General features: G+C 45.2%; 2 protein-coding genes across 7 annotated transcripts in view; one reads left to right on the top strand and one right to left on the bottom strand.

The window, feature by feature from the left end:
* SAP30BP (SAP30 binding protein) overlaps positions 1-9928 on the bottom strand; it is a 28641-nt gene extending 18713 nt beyond the window's left edge. Inside the window, exons 1-3 of one of the 2 annotated variants that reach the window (XM_005526765.3) lie at positions 9685-9928; positions 9421-9530; positions 7238-7285 (exon numbers count right to left, since the gene is read on the bottom strand). In XM_005526765.3, the coding sequence (XP_005526822.1) occupies positions 7238-7285; positions 9421-9530; positions 9685-9799 (273 nt within the window). In that variant the 5' untranslated portion in view covers positions 9800-9928. The remainder of the gene's footprint in view (positions 1-7237; positions 7286-9420; positions 9531-9684) is intronic. The other variant, XM_014255780.2, reaches the window with a different exon arrangement.
* An 18-nt stretch (positions 9929-9946) lies between these two features.
* The window catches only part of RECQL5 (RecQ like helicase 5), a 39061-nt gene continuing 30726 nt past the window's right edge, over positions 9947-18281 (top strand). For 3 of the 5 annotated variants that reach the window (XM_088065472.1, XM_088065471.1, XM_014255915.2), the window contains exons 1-8: positions 10074-10105; positions 10504-10634; positions 11767-11888; positions 13579-14097; positions 14648-14753; positions 15408-15519; positions 17660-17822; positions 18169-18251. In XM_088065472.1, the coding sequence (XP_087921598.1) occupies positions 10514-10634; positions 11767-11888; positions 13579-14097; positions 14648-14753; positions 15408-15519; positions 17660-17822; positions 18169-18251 (1226 nt within the window). In that variant the 5' untranslated portion in view covers positions 10074-10105; positions 10504-10513. Of the gene's footprint in view, positions 10106-10503; positions 10635-11766; positions 11889-13578; positions 14098-14647; positions 14754-15407; positions 15520-17659; positions 17823-18168; positions 18252-18281 lie in introns of all 5 variants that reach the window. The other 2 variants (XM_088065469.1, XM_088065470.1) reach the window with 2 other exon arrangements.

Genomic DNA, 18281 nt, shown 5'->3' with positions numbered 1-18281 from the left:
AGTAGTCCCAACCCACAAACAGCCTCACTTGGCTGAGTATGATGGAAAGAAACTATAATTTAGCAGAAAGTGTTATTATCTTAGCCAATAGTGATGATGGCCTTGCCAGAGCAAGCAGGTGAAATGCCTACAACATGCAGACAGCAGGAGAAAGAAAACCCCAAACCCTGCATCATGCTTTTTTTCTCCCCTTTCTTTTCTTTTTTTAAAGGAACATGGTAGCAATTATGTTCTGCTTTTCCTCTATAAAGATCAGGAGTGCTCATGGGAACAGCACACCAGAAACATCTCATTTAATATTAAAAGTGCATGACAACATCGATTTCATTTCTTGTTCCCCAGATCTGCCTGATGTTGGTGTGCACCCAGGCTGAAGGCAGCAAATAGAGTGCATGTCAAGTGCATTGAGAGTCTGGGGAAGAGAAAGCCAGACAACAGGAGTACAATGCTTTTATTCCTCCTCCCTGCCCAACCCTTCTTTTCTTCTTGTATTGTGAGAGAGGAGAATCCCAAGAGAAAGCCTGAAACAAGCACATTTCCTACAGCCATATCCTGTTTGCCAGCTCTGCTACGTAGCTCCAGGCAAAGTGCCCAGTTCAGCATAAGAAATTTAACTAAGAAAAACCTGTGGGCACCATGATCTAGATAGCAAGAGAAGTCCAGCAGCTCAGAAATAAGCCACCATAGAAAAAAGAGCTGATACATCCACCCTTCAGTGACACTTATGTACAGGTTTTACAAATCTGTTTGGAGATACAGTCACAGACAGAAAGGGAAAGAAGAACAAATCAAAGAATCAACTCCTGAGACATTCCCTATCAAAATGAATGTAGCTGACACTGCCTTTTACTTTTCCAGCTAAATTACATCTAAAAATCCACATTCATTAATGAAATGAAAATAAAAACTCCACTGAAAAAATCCCAACCAAGACCTGGCAAAACATTTCAGTGAGAAAGTGCTTTAGAAAGGAAGCATTCATAACATGAAGCATTTAAATAGCTTCTTTGAAACTTGACTCCATTCACCTGACATATGCTATCTCAATACTTGACAAAGATTATTTGTTAGGAGCAATTTCCAGTCAAGGAACTGTGTGCCAGAACTTTTGCTTTCCATGTGGAGATATAATTAATAACACCTGCTTCCCACTGGAGCCTGGTCTCAAAGCTACCTGCTTCCCTTCACAGCCCCAGCAGCACAACAGCAGCCTGCCCCTGATCTGCACAGGCCAAAAATTCTGCTTTCAAGTCATTTTTGCTTCCTACAGTGAAACAGAAATTCACTGATGAAGTACCAGCAAGACATGACAAGGCTGCAGGTGTCAAACTACTTCGATGATTTTATTTTTTTACAGCTTGTTGCAGTGCAGAATCAAGTAGAAGGTGAAGGTGGGCTGTGAAAATTCTGAGGCCTCATAGCAGCAAAGGAAAGGCTCAGGGGAGCTGGCAAAACTAACTTCTTGCACAAGCTTTCTCCCCTAGCACATAGTACTAAAAATTCTTCATGGTTTGGAGTAGAGGCAAGATGTAAGAACAGCGAGAAATTCACTCCTCCATGAATGGATCCCACGGAGTTTATCCAGATTTTGCTTCTTCTGTCCCCAGAACAGGGCAGCTGGAAGGAGCTATTTTCAGCTCTTTGCTGGTATTTGAGGCAGTGCTCCATCTGTGCTGACTGCTCAGCCTCTCACTCTGACATGCACAGACCTGCACACTCAGAACAGCAGCCAGAAATAATTGCAGCTACAGAGCTGGACTTGTGGAACTCAGACCTTTATCAGGTGAAATACGCGAGGGGAAGCAGCTCCAGAAAGGACTTTTCTTCAAGTTTAAAGACAAACAGAACAAGCCTGGCTCTTCTTTGGAGGAAGGCAAGCCACACCTGTGTCAATAATCCCTGGTATTTAGTACTGCAGGGAGTGAAGAGTCTGCTGCAACATGTATGCCTGGCAGGGAGGAAGGAACAAGCATGTCCACGGACATGTCTCATCTTCCAAATGGCTCCAGAGATGGATGGAAGCCAGGAGCTCTCCAGGAGGCATTCCAGCTTCAGAGCCTCACAAGGCTGTGATCTGTCTCCCTCTCAGACAGAGCTGGAGACAGGAGTACGTGTGGCAAGGGGAAAAATAATCCCAGATGCCAAATGTTGCTTCGCTTCCTGCACGCAGAACAGCTTTGACTGCCTGTGATATTCTCTGGCAATAACCAAGGTTCACCCAGATAAAATGGGAACCAGGTATCAGCTGGTTTCATGTTTGGGCACTCACTGTAGCAATGCAGAGAACAGCATTTGCAGCTGAGTTACCTCTACTCCCCTCTAAACTCTCTGCAAAACTCCAGTTCTCACTACAGAGCTCTGAAAAAGCATCTGTCAAGCCTAAAACAAGGGAAAAACACACAGAATTGGAAGCTCAGACAGCATTTTACACAATTATATTAAAAGGAAGCTAAAACACAGAAAAATAATCTGAGACTGCAGTGCTTATCACTGGCACCTTCAGGCTGTGCTTCCAGGCAGAGGAATGAGTGAGGAAACAAACCACTGGAATTCTAACCTTGACCCTGACCCTGGGAAATGCACAGTTCATGCTTTAAAAGTTTTTAGAGAGGTATGCTCACAGCCATGCATAATGCAAGGCCGTAATAAGAATAAAACTTTTCCCAAACATACTTTTCCCCTTCTTTGGAGCAAAATAATTACACCTGAGATGAAAGTTAATGAGTAGGTTCAAGCATTTTTTTGAGAACCTGGCTTGATGAATGTATGCTGAATTCAGAAAAATTAATATGCCTTATCAAAGTAAGAGTTAATTTCAGGGATTATTTACTGCACACACACCCATTTACTGGTTCTCAGCACTTACCACTTTAAATCAAGATAATTTTGGTATTTAAACAAACAGGTTAATGGGTAGGCAAGATAAAAAAACCACTGCAGTCAAAGCCTCCAAGTATTAGCACACACCTACACATCGTAACACAGTAGAATTACTTTACAGGTATGCTGGATCAATAAAAGCTAAACATAATAAAGAGCTGATGGTTATCAAGAGGAGGTACTTAGACATGCTTCGAGGCACAGTATTCCTCTGAAAATTTGACACCCTTCTGCCAGATCCCAGTTTGGCTGCCTCTGCATAAAACACCTCGAGGATGCAGAGGGGACCCTTAAAACAAAACCAGGAAAGGAAAACATCAAAGTAGCCACCTGTTCTGAAAAACTGCTACCATGTGTCAGGCATTCACCTGCCAAGGGAGTGGCAAATTTCTTAAGCTTCCCTGCACTGGCTGGTCCTGATACAACAATCAAGGCTCAAGAGTTAATGATTTCCCTCTAGGAAAGCTCCAGGACCCAAGCTGCAGGGCTGGGCTCTGTCCTTGATCAACACTCACAACTTGTTATTCATGCAGCCCTCTAATATGAAGCCCAGAACCCCTCAGGAGAGGCTTGGAGCACAAGGTCAGTATTTTAAGGTTCATTTTTCATTTTCCAGCAGGGTTGGTCCATTTAGTGAGCTCTGAAAGCTTGTATCTTGTTTCTGCATCAAGGCTGTAACCAGAGCCAGCTGCTGGCCAGAGCCCCAGCAACCTGCACTCCCTGCAGCCCTTAACCCTGTCCTTCCAAACCAGCACAATGCCACATTTCACACCCAACCCCAAGCCTCCTTCAGTTTGTACCCAGCTGAGGAAAGGGCACAAAGAACTCATCCAGCCTGTGGATTTCACTGTTTTAACATCACTGTTAAACAATAGATTTTGTTGCCTATTTCTTTTCTCTTTAAAGCAGAAGGTTTTGTTTCTAAAGTGCTTTTAAGGCAGATGCTTGTTTACAACTGGTGACTGCTCAGGCAAAATTGTGGCCATTCACAAACCTATCCTGTTCCAGAGCCTGAGCACATCCATCCAGTTTTGATTTCTGGAAGAGCAGCTAGTTCAACCCAGACTTGAATCTCCAGTTTCCCACGGGCACCTGAAGCACTTCAAAATGCAGTTGCAGGATGCAACTGAATACATCTGAATCTGCTGCTTAAAGAGAAGGATTCTGCTTTTTGCTGCAAGCACAGTCTGTTTTTGCATAACTCAGATGCTCAGTAACAAGAATCCCATGGGCCAGAAATCTTTTCTGCAAGAATGCTTCCAGGTGACTGATGAAGCTTAAATACTCTCCTCCTCCTGGCATGCCTTTTCCTCCAAACAGGTGTATAAAAACTTCTCTATCTTGCCAAAAGTAGAGAGAAAACAGCGGTTTGACATCACAATGTTAGAACTTGGAAAGCTTATTGTGACTTGCTCCTTGGCAAAAAAAAAACCCAAGGAAAGCTGCAGTCCCAACCAGCTCCTTGTATTGGCTTCTCCTCCAGGGAGGAACTAGAGCTGAAAAGCCAGAGAGGTGTCCCTTCATCACAGCCAACAAGGGCAGATACCCTGGGATCCAGAGAAAAACCCAAGACAAATATAAAATAAATATCTTCCCAGTGGGGCTATTTGAGGCAGGCACCAAATTCCACTCTCCCCATATCACATTACAAAAGAATTTTTACATCATTCCCCACTTTCTGTCTCCTCTGACTCAGCCCACAACTGACACCAGCTGACCCTTCTGGAGGTTTTGTGTCTGGCACTATCCAAGTGCACAATGAGGCCAAATCACAGGATGCACCAGCAGCAAGGGAACTGCTCCACACACCCTGGCTCTATTATTCAAGATACAAACTCTAAGTAGTTCATTCATAATATGTACAGAGGCAAAACACCATAAAAAAAAAAAAGAAAAAAAAGAAAAAAATATCTTCAGGGCTTGAAATTACTATAATTGACTGATGAATTGCATTTTTTTTCCTCATTCATTCATTTTAAATTATTTTCTTTCTGCCTATGGTCAGATTCAGACCTTGAAAAAGCCCTAGCCATATATAAAGAGCGTGGGGAATATATTTAAACATGTTTCCAGGTCTCTGATGTCTCCATGAAACTGATCAGGCACAACTACAGCACTCTGCAGGTCCAAAACAAAATTAAGTTGCCCAAAAGTGTTAGCAATTTGTGATTTAGGGCCTCCCTTTTTGCTGCACTTTGGATTTACAGTACCTGCAACACTTGTTAGCTGTCACAGACATTGCAAGCTCCAAGCAGTGAGGATGGAGAACACTGCCACTTGGTGGTAAAAGGGGAGAGGAAACTTTTGCAACTGCTCCAAGTACAAATAATTCCACAGGGATGTTCCATCTCTCCCCATCTCAAGTGAATTTCTTAACAGCATGGCTGCTGCAGCTGCACCAGTGCCCCCAGAGCCACACCCCTCTGCCTCCACAGCCCCACCTTGCCCAGTGCCAGCTGGCTCTACAGCTATGACTTAATATTAAAAAAAAAACCAAAAGCCCAAATGAGACAATTCCTTTTTTCACCTGTGTTTGAACACATCTATTAAGGATGACATGGAAGTCTGAAACTGCTGAGTTTCAGCCAGCACAGCTTTGCCTCCCTCCTACTCTTCTCAAACCACACCTTTCATGCCACACTGGGATGGCAGGAATTACATTTTACCTTTATTTATTTCCTTTAATTCATATTTTCAGCTCTTGCAGAGTTATTATTGCACAGTCTACCAGGATACAAAATGCATTTTATTTTTAATACATTCATTATTTCTTTGCTCCTCACTGAAGCTGAAATGCTGCCCTGTGGCCATGTGTGGCTCTTCTTCACAAGCACAAAATGCACCTGGGACAGCAGCACACAAAACTCGCTGAAAGCAAGAGGCTTTTTAAACAAGCCAACATGAAATGTCAGTGACATATTAAAGCAGCAACCACACAATTCTGTGGTGAGATTTCTGTCATGTATGATCACTCAGATAAGAACAAGTACAGTGTAATTGTACTCTTTCTCTCTGCCAGATCTATTCTCCACCGCCCTGAAGTTCTACAGCTCTTTTAGAGAAGACAGAAATGCACACACTTGCAACAGGGCCTTACTACACAACTTCAAAAACTTGATTTACACCAAATTTATCTTCTAAGGAAATCCCATATTTTTATTTCATAGTACACATTTGAATCCAGCAGTTTTTACAGAAACATCTTGCTAGCATATTTACCAGGGCAAAAATGTAAAAGTAAAAAAAGGATGAAAGTGAGAGATTCCCTTCTCCTTTCTTTCAAAAAAAAATTCTTTCTTGCAACAAGGAAAGGAGACAATACATTCCATTTCCAAGTGCCTGGGAGCCATTTCACACAACTGAGACTTTACCAGTTGCAGTGCAGCTGCCAAGATTTCCAGCTGTGTATCACTGTAAATCTGTAAGAATGTTGTGGGACCTGGAAGAAGGTGCTGCTATAAAACTAATTCAAATAGAATATCTAAACACATCCATTTGCCTTCATCTTAGCCTATCAAAACCATGTGGTAAATCAAATTCTCTATAGAATTTTGCTTTGCAGCACAATCCTCAGGTGTTTGTAGCAGAGTTTAGGGGCTGTCTGCATCCTTGAGGAAGCTGCTGGACAAAATAAATGCCTTTGCAACTGTTCATCACTTGGCATCCCTGACAAACAGGACTGCTTCTACTGAACTAACAAAAAAAAATAAACATGGCTGTCTATAGTTTCAAATAGATTTGGTTTTTTGTCCTCCAGCTTTTAGAGTGATCTGTGTCCTATGTGCTGCTAAACACCTGCTGTTCAGCAGAAACAAGTTGAAATCCCAAGATAAAGATGATTTAAACTATTTATGATAATAGCTATTATCTGGGGATCTTATCTCAATTTTTAAATTTACCTATGACCTTTACAAGACTGCTTCATTCAGAAGGACAGAGCTGGAGAGAACTGAATTGATTTTGGCACCTTCCATGGCCTCTAAGAGCACAGGATCCTTTATTCGTTAAGCTGTTTTAAATGAAAAAATTATTCCAACTAACACTGGTCATGCAGAATTCTGTACTGGATGTTGCACCTCCCACATCACTGCCAAACAGGTGAGATGCTGTCAGCAAACTTCAGATCTAATGCACAACATGACCAAATTCATGAAGGCCGACCTTCATTGTGACTCAGTCTGTGATCTGCTGTTAACTGCCTTTGGCACAAGCCAGAACTAAAGTCAGAAACACAGGTTAAAGCTACAGAAGGTGTGAAACTAACTACAGATCACAAATGAACACCAAGCCATGCTGTTAAGACTTACTCCTCTTGTACTGAGCTTCCCCACCACCACCAGACCACACTTTCAAATACCTTTAGGTCACCAGCCTCAGGTTTTTCAGTCTCTGAATCGTCATCTTCCTACAAGACAAGAATTTACAGGATTAAGCTTAAAGAGCAGGCCTGGCAAGTAACTGAACTTACAGCAAAGGGAAGTGTAAAGAAAAGGAAAGAATTCAGCAGCCCAGCAGCAGATCAAGACCCTTTCCATGGAGGATAGTTTTGCCCCACCCACTCATAACCAGAAAACAAGTCCTACAGGACTTAGGGGAAGAAGTATTTGTTTGGTTTTGGGGGTTTTTGTAGGCAAAAACATCACTCAGTACCAGTTGTGCCTACAAATCTCATGCAGCTCTGGAATACTCAGAATTAGACAACAAGAAGCAGCAGAACTGGGGAAAAAAGCATTTGTCCTTTGATAATTCTGTCTCCTCCAGTTGGCAGGTGGTGATTGAAGAGCCTCTGTTCAGCAGTACCCACAGAAAAAGCAGCATTTACAAGACCTGTGATAGTCCCAAGCATCAGCAACACACACAGGACACACAGCTGGCCTGCCACCAAACCAAACATGCAGGCTTGGAGAGGGTCTGGCCTAGCACCAAGTTCCAGGGATGCAGCAGACACAACTTCCTTGCTGGTGCCAAGCTCTCGTGCCTTGCTTGCAGGTGCTGTGAACCTCCACAGAAGGGAACACTGACAAGTTTCAGGTAACAGTCTCCATTTTTTAAAAATTTATTTTATTAACCAGAAATAAACCAAAGAAGTGGGGGAGCTTCTGCCCTGTGAAAGCCTAAAATACTGAACACAGCATTGTGTGAAAATCCACACCAGGTGAGCAGGAAGTTCCAGTTTGGTCCCCACTGGCAGCAAACCTGCTGTCCCCTCACTGGGCATCCTCCAGGATGCTTTCTCAAAACAACTCATAACCTCCATGAGCTACCAGCACAAGCAATGCCAAGGAAGTTTTCAAATCTACTCAGAGAATATTTAATGGAAAAAAAAAGGGAAGTAACTTGTGCAACCTGCAGTGTAACCACAAACCTATGCAAGATCCACTGGCTGACACCAGAGTGATTGACTGATTGTCATTTCCTGAACAGCAGCTGATGATGGACAACTGCAACCTGCACCAAAAGCTGTGTATGCAATAAAGCCACTCCATTTACAGCCCCTTTACAATTCTAACTAAACACAGCTGACCTTGGCAAGCACCTGGATCACACACAGGGCTTCCTCTGAACTACAGACCTCCCTTAAACAGAGTCTAGAAATGCTGGATATAAAAAAGAAGACTCACTGAAGCAATAAAAAAGCTTCATTGCTTTGCTAAGGGAGACATCAGGGGCAACAGAACAGAACTTAAAGCAGGAACAAGAGACTGAGGAATTTCTTGGCTGCTACTTGGGCAAAGAGATGGCAGAAAATCACATCTCCTAAGAGACTGATCTAACACACATAAAGCAGATTTCAGTGAGGAAAAGTTATTGGAGTATCCCTGGGTTTTGGCTGTGTGGCAGAAGAACGAACTGGAACAGAGAGAAGATAACACAGTGCTAGGAAAAAGGGTCACAATAAAGAAAGGAGCTTTCCCTCTTCCCCAAACTTATTCACTCTCCCAGACCCAGGGCAGAACTACACATCCTTCTGTGTGATGTAGCTGCACTCACAGCCTGTGAGCTCCATGCCCTGTCCCCCCACAGTGTTGTTATGTCAGAGCTCAGGTGATATCAGACACGTGCCATGCACCTGTGACACACAAAAGCCACCCACATGTAGACAGGACACTGTTACATCAAGGTGACCTGATGCAGGGAGTGGACTGAGCTAGACACAAAAGTATAATTTAAGACAGCACAGAAGTTATTCTTTTAATCCACCAGCTGACAGTGTGGTCCTCTTACAAGATTCTTACATGTCAACTATGTTTAAAGAATAGCTTTTATTTGGAGGCTTTTTCCCATAAAAGAGTCCAACGACACCAACACAGAAACGAGCAACATGAGCTATGCCAAGCTGCTTATGGGTTTCAGGGCAAATGCTTTCTACTTAAAAACAAAGTGGAAAGAAGTAGATGGAGAGTGCTGAAACCCACACCATGAGTCAGATATTCCGGGTTCCATCACGGGTCGCTATTCGGGGATTTTATTTGGAAGAGAAAAGCCTCTACAACCTGTGTAAGGGGTCAGGACAAGCTGCCGGAGCAGGGAGGTACTTACTGACTGCCTGCTGTTCTCATCATCCTCCTCTTCATACCCTTCCTCGTCCCCATCCAGGCGGGTAAAGTCATCTTCTCCGTACCCAACTGAGACCAGGCCGCCTTTCTCTCCTAAGGAGAAAAAGGAGAATTGTGAGGAAAGGGGAGGTGGCAGCGTGCGGGGCCTCCCCTTCACATAGGGGAAAACGCCAGGCCGGCGCGGGCCGCGTGGGGGAGCCCTGGCGCCTCAGCCCGCTGCCTGTCCCGGCCCCCTGCCCGCCCTCACCCATGGGCGCTCCCCCATCGCTCCCCGCCGTGCCGGCCTCGCTGTCCGACTCCGGGTCCGAGTCCTCGGCATAAACCGCCAGGGAGGAGAGAACGCTGCGCTTCGCCGCCGCCATTTTCCGCCTCGGCCGCGGCGCACTTCCGGCGCTCGGGGATGACGCACGCAGCGCTGTCGCCGTGGCAACGCTGCCATTCCTCCGCTCTCTGAGGCTCACGGAGCGGCGGGGGAATCCCGCCCTCACACAGGAGAAACTGCTCGGGGAGCTCACGGCCGGAGGGGACGGCCCTCAGCGAGGCGGAGCGGAACGTCTCTGGGGAGGAGAGGGGATGAAAGATGCGCGGGCTGCCCCTTTAACTGAAGGTTTTGACGTCATTTTGTGGCGCCGCGACAGCACCTGCCGGGTCTGGAGCGAGCGCGGAGGGTGGGGGCCGGGACAGGGCGGAGGTGGGACGGGAACGCGAGGGTTGCAAGGACACAGGCCCCTGGGAAGGAAGGAGGGTGGGTGAGAAGGAGCCGCCTGCCCCCACACGCCCGTCCATGTCGGGTGCGGGCGGGTTTGGAGAGCACTGAGCCCCCCCTCCCCGCTCTGAGCCCCCTCTGCTGTGCCCCGTGGGGAGGGGGCTGACCCACAGTAAACACACTGTGGCCCTCTCCGGTGAGAGGGTCTGGATAAACATCCCTGAGAGACCCGAGAAAAGGAGGAGCGTGGCAGCGAAGCTGTGGGGGAGGTCGTGCGGGTCGCAGGGAGTCGGGGCAGGCCTTGGGCTGAGGAGGGTGGCGGCGTCCGGGTCTAGCTCAGGTTCCTGTCGCCGTTCGCAGCGTCCTTAGGATGAGCGGGAAGGATCCCCCGGGCCTGGAGGGCAGGGTCCGGAAAACACTGCAGAAGGTCTTCGGGTTCGAGTCCTTCAAGACTTCCCTGCAGGAAAGTGCGACCATGGCTGTGGCCAGAGGTGAGGCTCGGCATGGGAGACGTGTGGAACACGGCTGGATGTCCATCCCCGTGTGGGGGTCACCCTGCAGGAGTTGCTGTTGTGCCTGCTGTGAGCAGATGTCTCCTGGACTAAGCAGGAGCGCCAAGCCCTCCACACCCTCTTCTGCTCTGAGGTGGTTTTGGTGGCCCAGGAGCACGTGCTGCACACGAGCTCTGCATCTTCTCCTTTCATTTGTTTTGTAACACCTTCATTTCATCAGCCATGGAAGTGGGAAAGTGCAGCATTGTTGGTGTCTTTTCTAATTGTTTCCTCACACCTGCCAGTGCGTTTGTGGTCAGATGACATCAAACCTGTTAACATTCAGGCATTTTCAGAGTAAAACTGTCCTTGTGTTAAAGACAATACCAGCAGAGGACTTGATTTCTTAGCATAGCTGAGATCCTCAGAATCATGGGGCCATTATCAGAAATATTTTTGTGCTGATGTTGACACACACCCCGACAGGCAGCTCACCCAAACAAGCTGCCAACTCCCCCAGCAGCTCTCTCAGTGTGAATCAGAACAATGCCCAGTTCAGTTTCCATCCATCACCACTCACAGTTGACAACAGACCTGTCAGAAGTGGGATTCTGTGTGCAAGGTGTCTCTCCCTGGTGTCACTAGCACCTTCCTGGCTTGAACTGGATCCTGGTTAGTGCAGGAACAGTCACTTCAGGATATTATCAGTGTGGTTGAGATTTCCAACTCCTGTTTCATGTGAGGGACCTTTCTGGGATAAGCTTTAAGAGGATGTGGTGAAGTTCTGTCATGGGTCTGGTAATGTAGTAAGTGGAAGTCTGTAAAATGAGTGAAAACAGCTTTTTTGGAGGAGATTCAACATTAATAACTTCGGTTTATTTTGGTTTCTGTGTAGCTTCTGGTACTTTTATTCAGCTGCCTCTAAAAGTTTACAAAGCAATCTGAGGTACTTTGAAGGAAACCACTGCTGGCATGCGAAGCATTGCTGTGCTTTTAGAACCTAAACTGAAGTCTTTTGTTGCTGTGCCACCTGGTACATGCACACGTGTTGTTTCTGTCCACCCCTCCAGCCCAAGCCCCAGGAACTCAACACCACTCAGAGGCCTTGAGCTTTCTTCTGTTGTTTTTGCAGGAGAGAAGGATGTCTTTGTGTGCATGCCCACAGGGGCAGGGAAATCCTTGTGCTACCAGCTTCCTGCAGTTCTGGCAGTGGGAATCACCATTGTCATTTCACCTCTGATTGCATTGATTCAGGTAACTGTCTCCTGTTAGCTGGGGAATAGCAGTCAGGGAAGGGGTTGGGAGACTCTGGAGACACAGCAGGTGCTCTCTTGTCTTTCTGCCCACGAGTCTCTGCTGCTGACCTGCCTCTGGATTCTCTAGATGTCTTGTGCTTTCCTTACCCTAGGATAGGTGAGGACAGCAGAGTATCTCTGGTATGATACTTTGCATTTCTCTAAAAGGATGGTTTTGCCTTTAATAGTAGCCTGGTGGTTTTTGTAACTGGACCTTTCTCCATTTTCTTCAGACAAAAGCAGCAAAGCAGAGTAACTCAAATGCACCAAAAGATGGATCTTTCCCCAGAAAAAAACCTGCCACTTTACCTATAAACTAATAACTCCAGGAGTGATGAAGTTGCCTTTGAAGACACAATTCATTCTGCATCAAAATGTCTTTTTGTTGCAGTCGATCTGATGGGAAGAAGCTGGTTTAGCAGAGCTGCTCCATGAGCACTTTCATCTGTGACATGTTTTTTCCTCTATTTTACCTTTTCTTCTGTTTCACCATCTGTTGGGAGAAACAACTCCCTGTAAGAGCAGCTGTAGCATTGCTTAGACTTGTGTAGACCATTAGCACTGCATGACATCTGGTGCTGCAGGCTGCTGGTTTGGGATTTGTTATTTGTGGAATTATTTAACTCCTTTACAGTCTCACTGTAATACACATTAAGAACTATAGCAGTCTTTCCTATACTATAAGGAGTGAATTTGTTCCAAGTGTGAGGATTACTGATTAAACTCTGATATGGCAAATATTGGTGAAATAGAGGTTAAGATACACCATCGATAATGCAGTTACAAATAGGTTGAGATGGGCTCAACGAGTCTTAGGGGAAAGAGCTGGAGTAAACCCCCAGAGTCTTCTCATTAAGTCCTGAGAAGGGGTTGCTGTGCCTGAAATGATCATGATGTATTTCAGTGTAGCCAAACTTAAAAGAGTTTAGCCTGTGCAGTTCATTATAGGGAAGGCTAAGGGGTGGCTGTGAACAGAAAACAGAAACAGACATTAAATCAATGACTGAAACCAGATATTGAATAAAATAATTAGATACCTGTTTTTTTCAGGACTCTTCATATCCTGAAACATCAAGTGCAAGTGAGCAGGGGATAGGGAAGTGAATTTGTATGGCCTGTGTTCATCTGGATGTGATGCCATGTTTTCTTCTTGATTTTCATGACACACTGGATTCTCATCCATGCTATTGGTTCTGCTGCAGTGGTGATTTCCATGATCCTTGCCCTGTCTCAGCTGTATTAGGACATCCTTCAGTTATTTTGGAGTGAACTGCTTCCTGTTCTTGCAGGGTGGGAGTGTTCATTTTCCATCTGTGACAACTTCATAGTGTAAATACTGAGATGTGTTCAATCACAGTGCCTGTGATGAGTTGTTTTGCACAGATTCCTGCTGGTGCTCCCTAGCAGCAAAAACACTATCTTAAAGTGAATGGATTCACAAAAATGGAGTTGATGGAGCTCACAGGTGAAGAAAAAGGCATCTAGAATTGAAATTGTAAATAACAGGACTATAGGTGTGTGTTGTCCTGGGATTTGATCCTGGAGGTGGAAGCTGAGGTCTCACTTGGGTCTCCCAACTAATCATTTTAGTTGCTGGTGACTTTCTTTATTCCCATTTGATTTTCATTTCTATTTTGTATTTACTTTAGGATCAAGTGGATCACCTGCTGGCTCTGAAGATCAAAGCCTGCTCTCTGAACTCCAAGCTGTCTGCCCAGGAGAAGAAAACCATCCTGGCTGACTTGGCAAGTGAGAAGCCTCAAGTAAAGCTCCTGTACATCACCCCAGAGATGGCAGCTGCCTCTTCCTTCCAGCCAACACTGAACTCCCTGGTGTCCAGAAACCTCCTGTCCTACCTGGTCATTGATGAAGCTCACTGTGTGTCCCAGTGGGGACACGACTTCCGCCCCGACTACCTGCGCCTGGGCTCCCTGCGCAGCCGCATCCCCCAGACCCCCTGCGTTGCCCTGACTGCCACTGCCACCAAGCAGGTCCAGGAGGACGTGGTGGCAGCGCTCAAGCTCAAGCAGCCACTTTCCACCTTTAAGACTCCTTGTTTCAGATCTAATTTGTTCTATGATGTGCAGTTCAAAGAGCTCCTGACTGATCCGTATGCTGACTTGAAGGATTTCTGTCTGAAGGCGCTTGAAGTGAAGGGCACCACTGGGGTAAGTTTTACCTTTAGGGAAGAAAACTAAACTGGACAAAATATTAATGGTCCCTGACCTTCTAGGGCTTGGTGGGGCCCTGACAGAGCTGTGGCAGGAAACAAGGAGGTCCCAGAAAGGAAAGTGCTCGTGTGTATTTTCTAAGTCCTCTAAAAGTGCACACATATTTTAGTTCCTCTAAAACAGGTAGAATGTGAAGGCTGTATTCCTGTTAGAGGTGTCCTCAGAAGGGGGTTAGTCTAAAAGGAAATCGATTAGGAATACTGAACAAGCGTTTCCACTTGGTTTCTCACATCCTCTGTGACCATTGTGTGTTTGTTTTCTGCTCCATTAGTGTGGTAATGGTGAGCAGAAGCATTTGAAGTGTTGAATTTCCTGCTCTAACACTAATTCTCAAAACAACTCTAAGCAGCTCAGCTATAACCTCTGCACCTGGGTGTGTCTGTGAGATGGTTCTTGCCTTGTGTCTACTAGGAGGATGAGGGGCTGTATTTGCAGCTTTGTTATTTGACTTCAGGCCGTGTCCTGGCCTTTGTCTCCTGGCTCCCAGGTGTACGCCGGCTGTGGCATCGTGTACTGCAGGATGAGGGATGTGTGTGACCAGCTGGCCATTGAGCTGAGCTACCGAGGGCTGAAAGCCAAGGCCTACCATGCAGGTACTGGAGTCTGCATCTCTCACTAGCTGGGAGAACTGAACTCTGCCACTTGGGCTGGGGCTACCTAGAAAAGAGCTTTCTAGGCATGCTCTGCAATCTGTGATGCTCACACATCAGGTCTGTGAGATAAGTGCAGGCCCTTCACCACAATGGCATTCCCTTGTCTCCAGAGCTGTTGGATCTTTCATGGCCTGAATATAACAACTGCTTTTATCCCAGGGAGGGAGCTAGATTTTTTTTCCTTTGGAATAAAGGCATCTGCTGCTGACTTCTGCTTGGTTCCAGGCCAAGCACTGAGAAGAAAGGAGTATGTACATCAGTCAGTTTTAGTGAGGGAGTTGGCCTACAATGGGGAAATGAATGAGAAAGAAAATCCTCTTGTTTCTTTCCTTCTTGCTTTTTTGGAGGTTTTGTTTTGTCTGTGGTTTTTAGAGGGGTGTTGTTGGTTTGTTTGGTTTGGTTTTTTTATTGTTTTGTTTTGGTTTTTTGTTTGGTTTTTTCATTTGTTTGGGTTGGTTGGTTGGGGTTTTTTTCATTTGTTTATGGAGTGGTTTTGGTTGGTTTTGGGGGTTTTTTTAGGGGGGTGGGGCTTGTTTATTTCTTTGGTTTTGGTTTTTTGTGGTGTTGTTTACTTTCTTCTCTTTTTCTTCCCAGGCCTCAAGGCAGCTGACAGGACTTCTGTCCAGAATGAATGGATGGAGGAGAAGATCCCTGTCATTGTTGCAACCATCAGTTTTGGAATGGGAGTAGACAAAGCAAATGTCAGGTGTGTGAGGCTGAGTGTTGTGCACCACCAGAGACTGAGACCTGAGCAGGGGGAAGGAAAAGTCTCAGGCTCTGTTACCTAATACACCTGACTCAACTGCCTGATGAACACTTGCTTAAACCAACAAAACCAGTGCTGGAAGATTTTTATCTTAGAAGCAGCAAAACCAAACCTGGGAGGGCTTTGTAAAAACTTTAAACACAAGGCAGCAGAGCTCTTCTTTGCCAGTCATCCTTAAAATCAAGAAAATTGGAGGAAAATTGGAGGAAAGCTTTTTTGCCACACCCTCCAGGGTTTCAGAAAGAGCCATCTCAGTGCAATCACAGCTGTCTCTTTCACTTCTCTTAATGCAATAGCTGCTGTTAAAAAGCAGTGGAAAGAAAATCTGCACCTAAAATAATTCATCCACCCTCTATTAAAATAGTCAGAGCCAGCTTTTTTTGGAGATCTCTTGCAATGCAGTGGGGAAAAAATAATCCTTCACAAAGGGCAATAACCATATAAAAATACAGCTCTGGTCCAAGGACAGAAACTTTGCACATGGTTTCACTGCTGTTCCTCTGAGACTGCTGTCCCCATAAGGGCTCTGTGTTAGAATATATGCCCTGCGATATGGCTGTGCTGAGTTATTATTATGATCACTTACTAGAGGGATCATTCAGGTGCAGCTTAGACAGCAACAGACCTGATCTTTAAAATCCATGTACAGAACTTGCTCTGAATCCTGTGAAAGGAGGGCAGGATATCACTGAGCCAATCCCATCAGTTCACAACTGTGCTGCCAGGAAACAGGATCCTATAGCAGTGACAATTTTACTCCTTGATGCACCTTTCTAAACAGAGAAGTGAGGAGTCTCCTAGGACATGAATTAATGACCTGCTGAAGCCACTCTGCCCTGTCCAGTGGTCATTAAAAAGGGCAAAGAGTAACTGAAATGCATAGTAGTGACTGAAAGTGAAATATGGCTGAAATCTGCTTGTAATCTGGTTAATTTTCAAGGAATGGAGTTAAAATGTCTCTTCACAGGATTTTTTAAAAATAACATTATACCCAAGCCTAGTTCACAAGACACTGCTGCTTAGCCTTTGTTCTGTGTTGGCAGATTTCTGAGTATTCATGCATATGTTATCAAATAAGATCAGGTCTGACAACTTCTAGAGTGACTCATCTGGACAAAAGGGAAAACAGAGGTGGTGTCCCTTTTTTTCTGATGGAATCTGCTCCTCTGTCTTCACTGTTAATTCAGTCCTGCTTAAAATTATTTATCAATTTCTTCAGCAAACTTCCTGATGGGACTTAAATGTACAAGGCTCTGATGCTTCCTGCTTGGCCTGTTCCTGGGCTGTTTGTGTTTGAAGAAATACGTTTGCTTGTTTTTGTCATTTAATCTTTAGCTACACCCGTATGCATCATACCTGCCCTTGGGTCATGCTGGCTTTAAGGAAGACTTGAAAACATTGGCAGCATTACTGTGCTGCCCAATCCTCTCAAAACAGGTATAAGCAGAATTGCTGAATAGTCAGGTACAAGCAGGATTAAAGCAGTCTTGCAGTGCTGTTGAAAAACCTTCCTGCAGAGATTACATAAAATTTAGTAATGATTCTATAGTCATATTTGCTGGTTAGGAGGGTTGCCTTCATCTGAGAAGAACAGTGAGGTGGAATTTCCCATGGAGATTTTGGCTAAGTGTCTTTTAAAAGTAAAATATTTAAAAATGTGTTTTGTAATGGGGTGTTTGCATCCTACAAAATAAATACAACTTTTTTATTAATGCTGTATTTTATGGTAAAATCTCCCAAACTCCTTATTTCAGTGTTCCTTATTCTCAGTCTTCATAGCTGCACAGTTGTATGCATGTTTGGGATACTCATGTGCTCATCCTTTTCCATCCATTTAGAGTGGCATCCTGCTCACATGCTTCCAGGTGCATTTATTTTCTTACAGCTGTGCTGCTTTCCATGTCTTGTGTGTTAAGAGGACTGAAACTTCAGTGTGCAAATTCTCTTGCTGTGCTCCATGCTCTTTTCTGTTTTGCTGCCCTGTTTTTTGCTGTTGTTGATGCCCACAGACACCACACTGGTGTGTGTGCAGTGCTCTGAGAAACCTGCAGCCTCATGTTCCCTGTTTTACCACATGCAGATTTGTTGCCCACTGGAATATTGCCAAGTCAATGGCTGGATATTACCAGGAGTCTGGCAGAGCTGGGAGAGATGGAAAACCATCCTGCTGCCGCCTCTATTACTCAAGGAATGACCGGGATCAAGTCAGCTTCCTGATCAAGAAGGAGCTCTCTAACATCCAGGTGAGAGCTGCAGAACTCTGTCCACCTGCCTGGATACACTGCCTTGGCTCTGGTCTGGTTTGCCTGCAATACCCTCTGAATATGAAAAGATGAAATGAAATTTTCTGAGCTGTGTGGAGCCCCGTTTCAAGGGATAGCAGAAGGAAGGGAAGCAGGGAAGGAAAAGGCTGCCAGAGCCAGCTCTATTAGAGAGGAATGGGTGAGCAGAAGTTGGAGTAGAGACAGGGAGGTGTCTGTAGCTATTTGCCATGTAGCTCAGAAGGGTTGGATTTGATCATTGCCAGAGTCACTCTATCTATGTATATTTAAACTGAAGACTACAGTTCCTTGTCCCATCTACTTTCAGGAAAAAAAAGGCACCTTAAAAGAGTCTGACAAAGCTGTGATGACAGCTTTTGATGCCATTGTGAACTTCTGCGAGGAGCTGGGGTGAGTGCATTTCTCTCAAACACCACTGTT

Source organism: Pseudopodoces humilis, chromosome 21 (genome assembly GCF_049639895.1).
Source record: "Pseudopodoces humilis isolate 2021_Gansu_Grassland_sample_001 chromosome 21, ASM4963989v1, whole genome shotgun sequence".
Lineage (NCBI taxonomy): Eukaryota > Metazoa > Chordata > Aves > Passeriformes > Paridae > Pseudopodoces > Pseudopodoces humilis.
The sequence above is the reverse complement of the archived record's forward strand: the minus strand, read 5'-3'. Positions and strand labels throughout refer to the sequence as shown.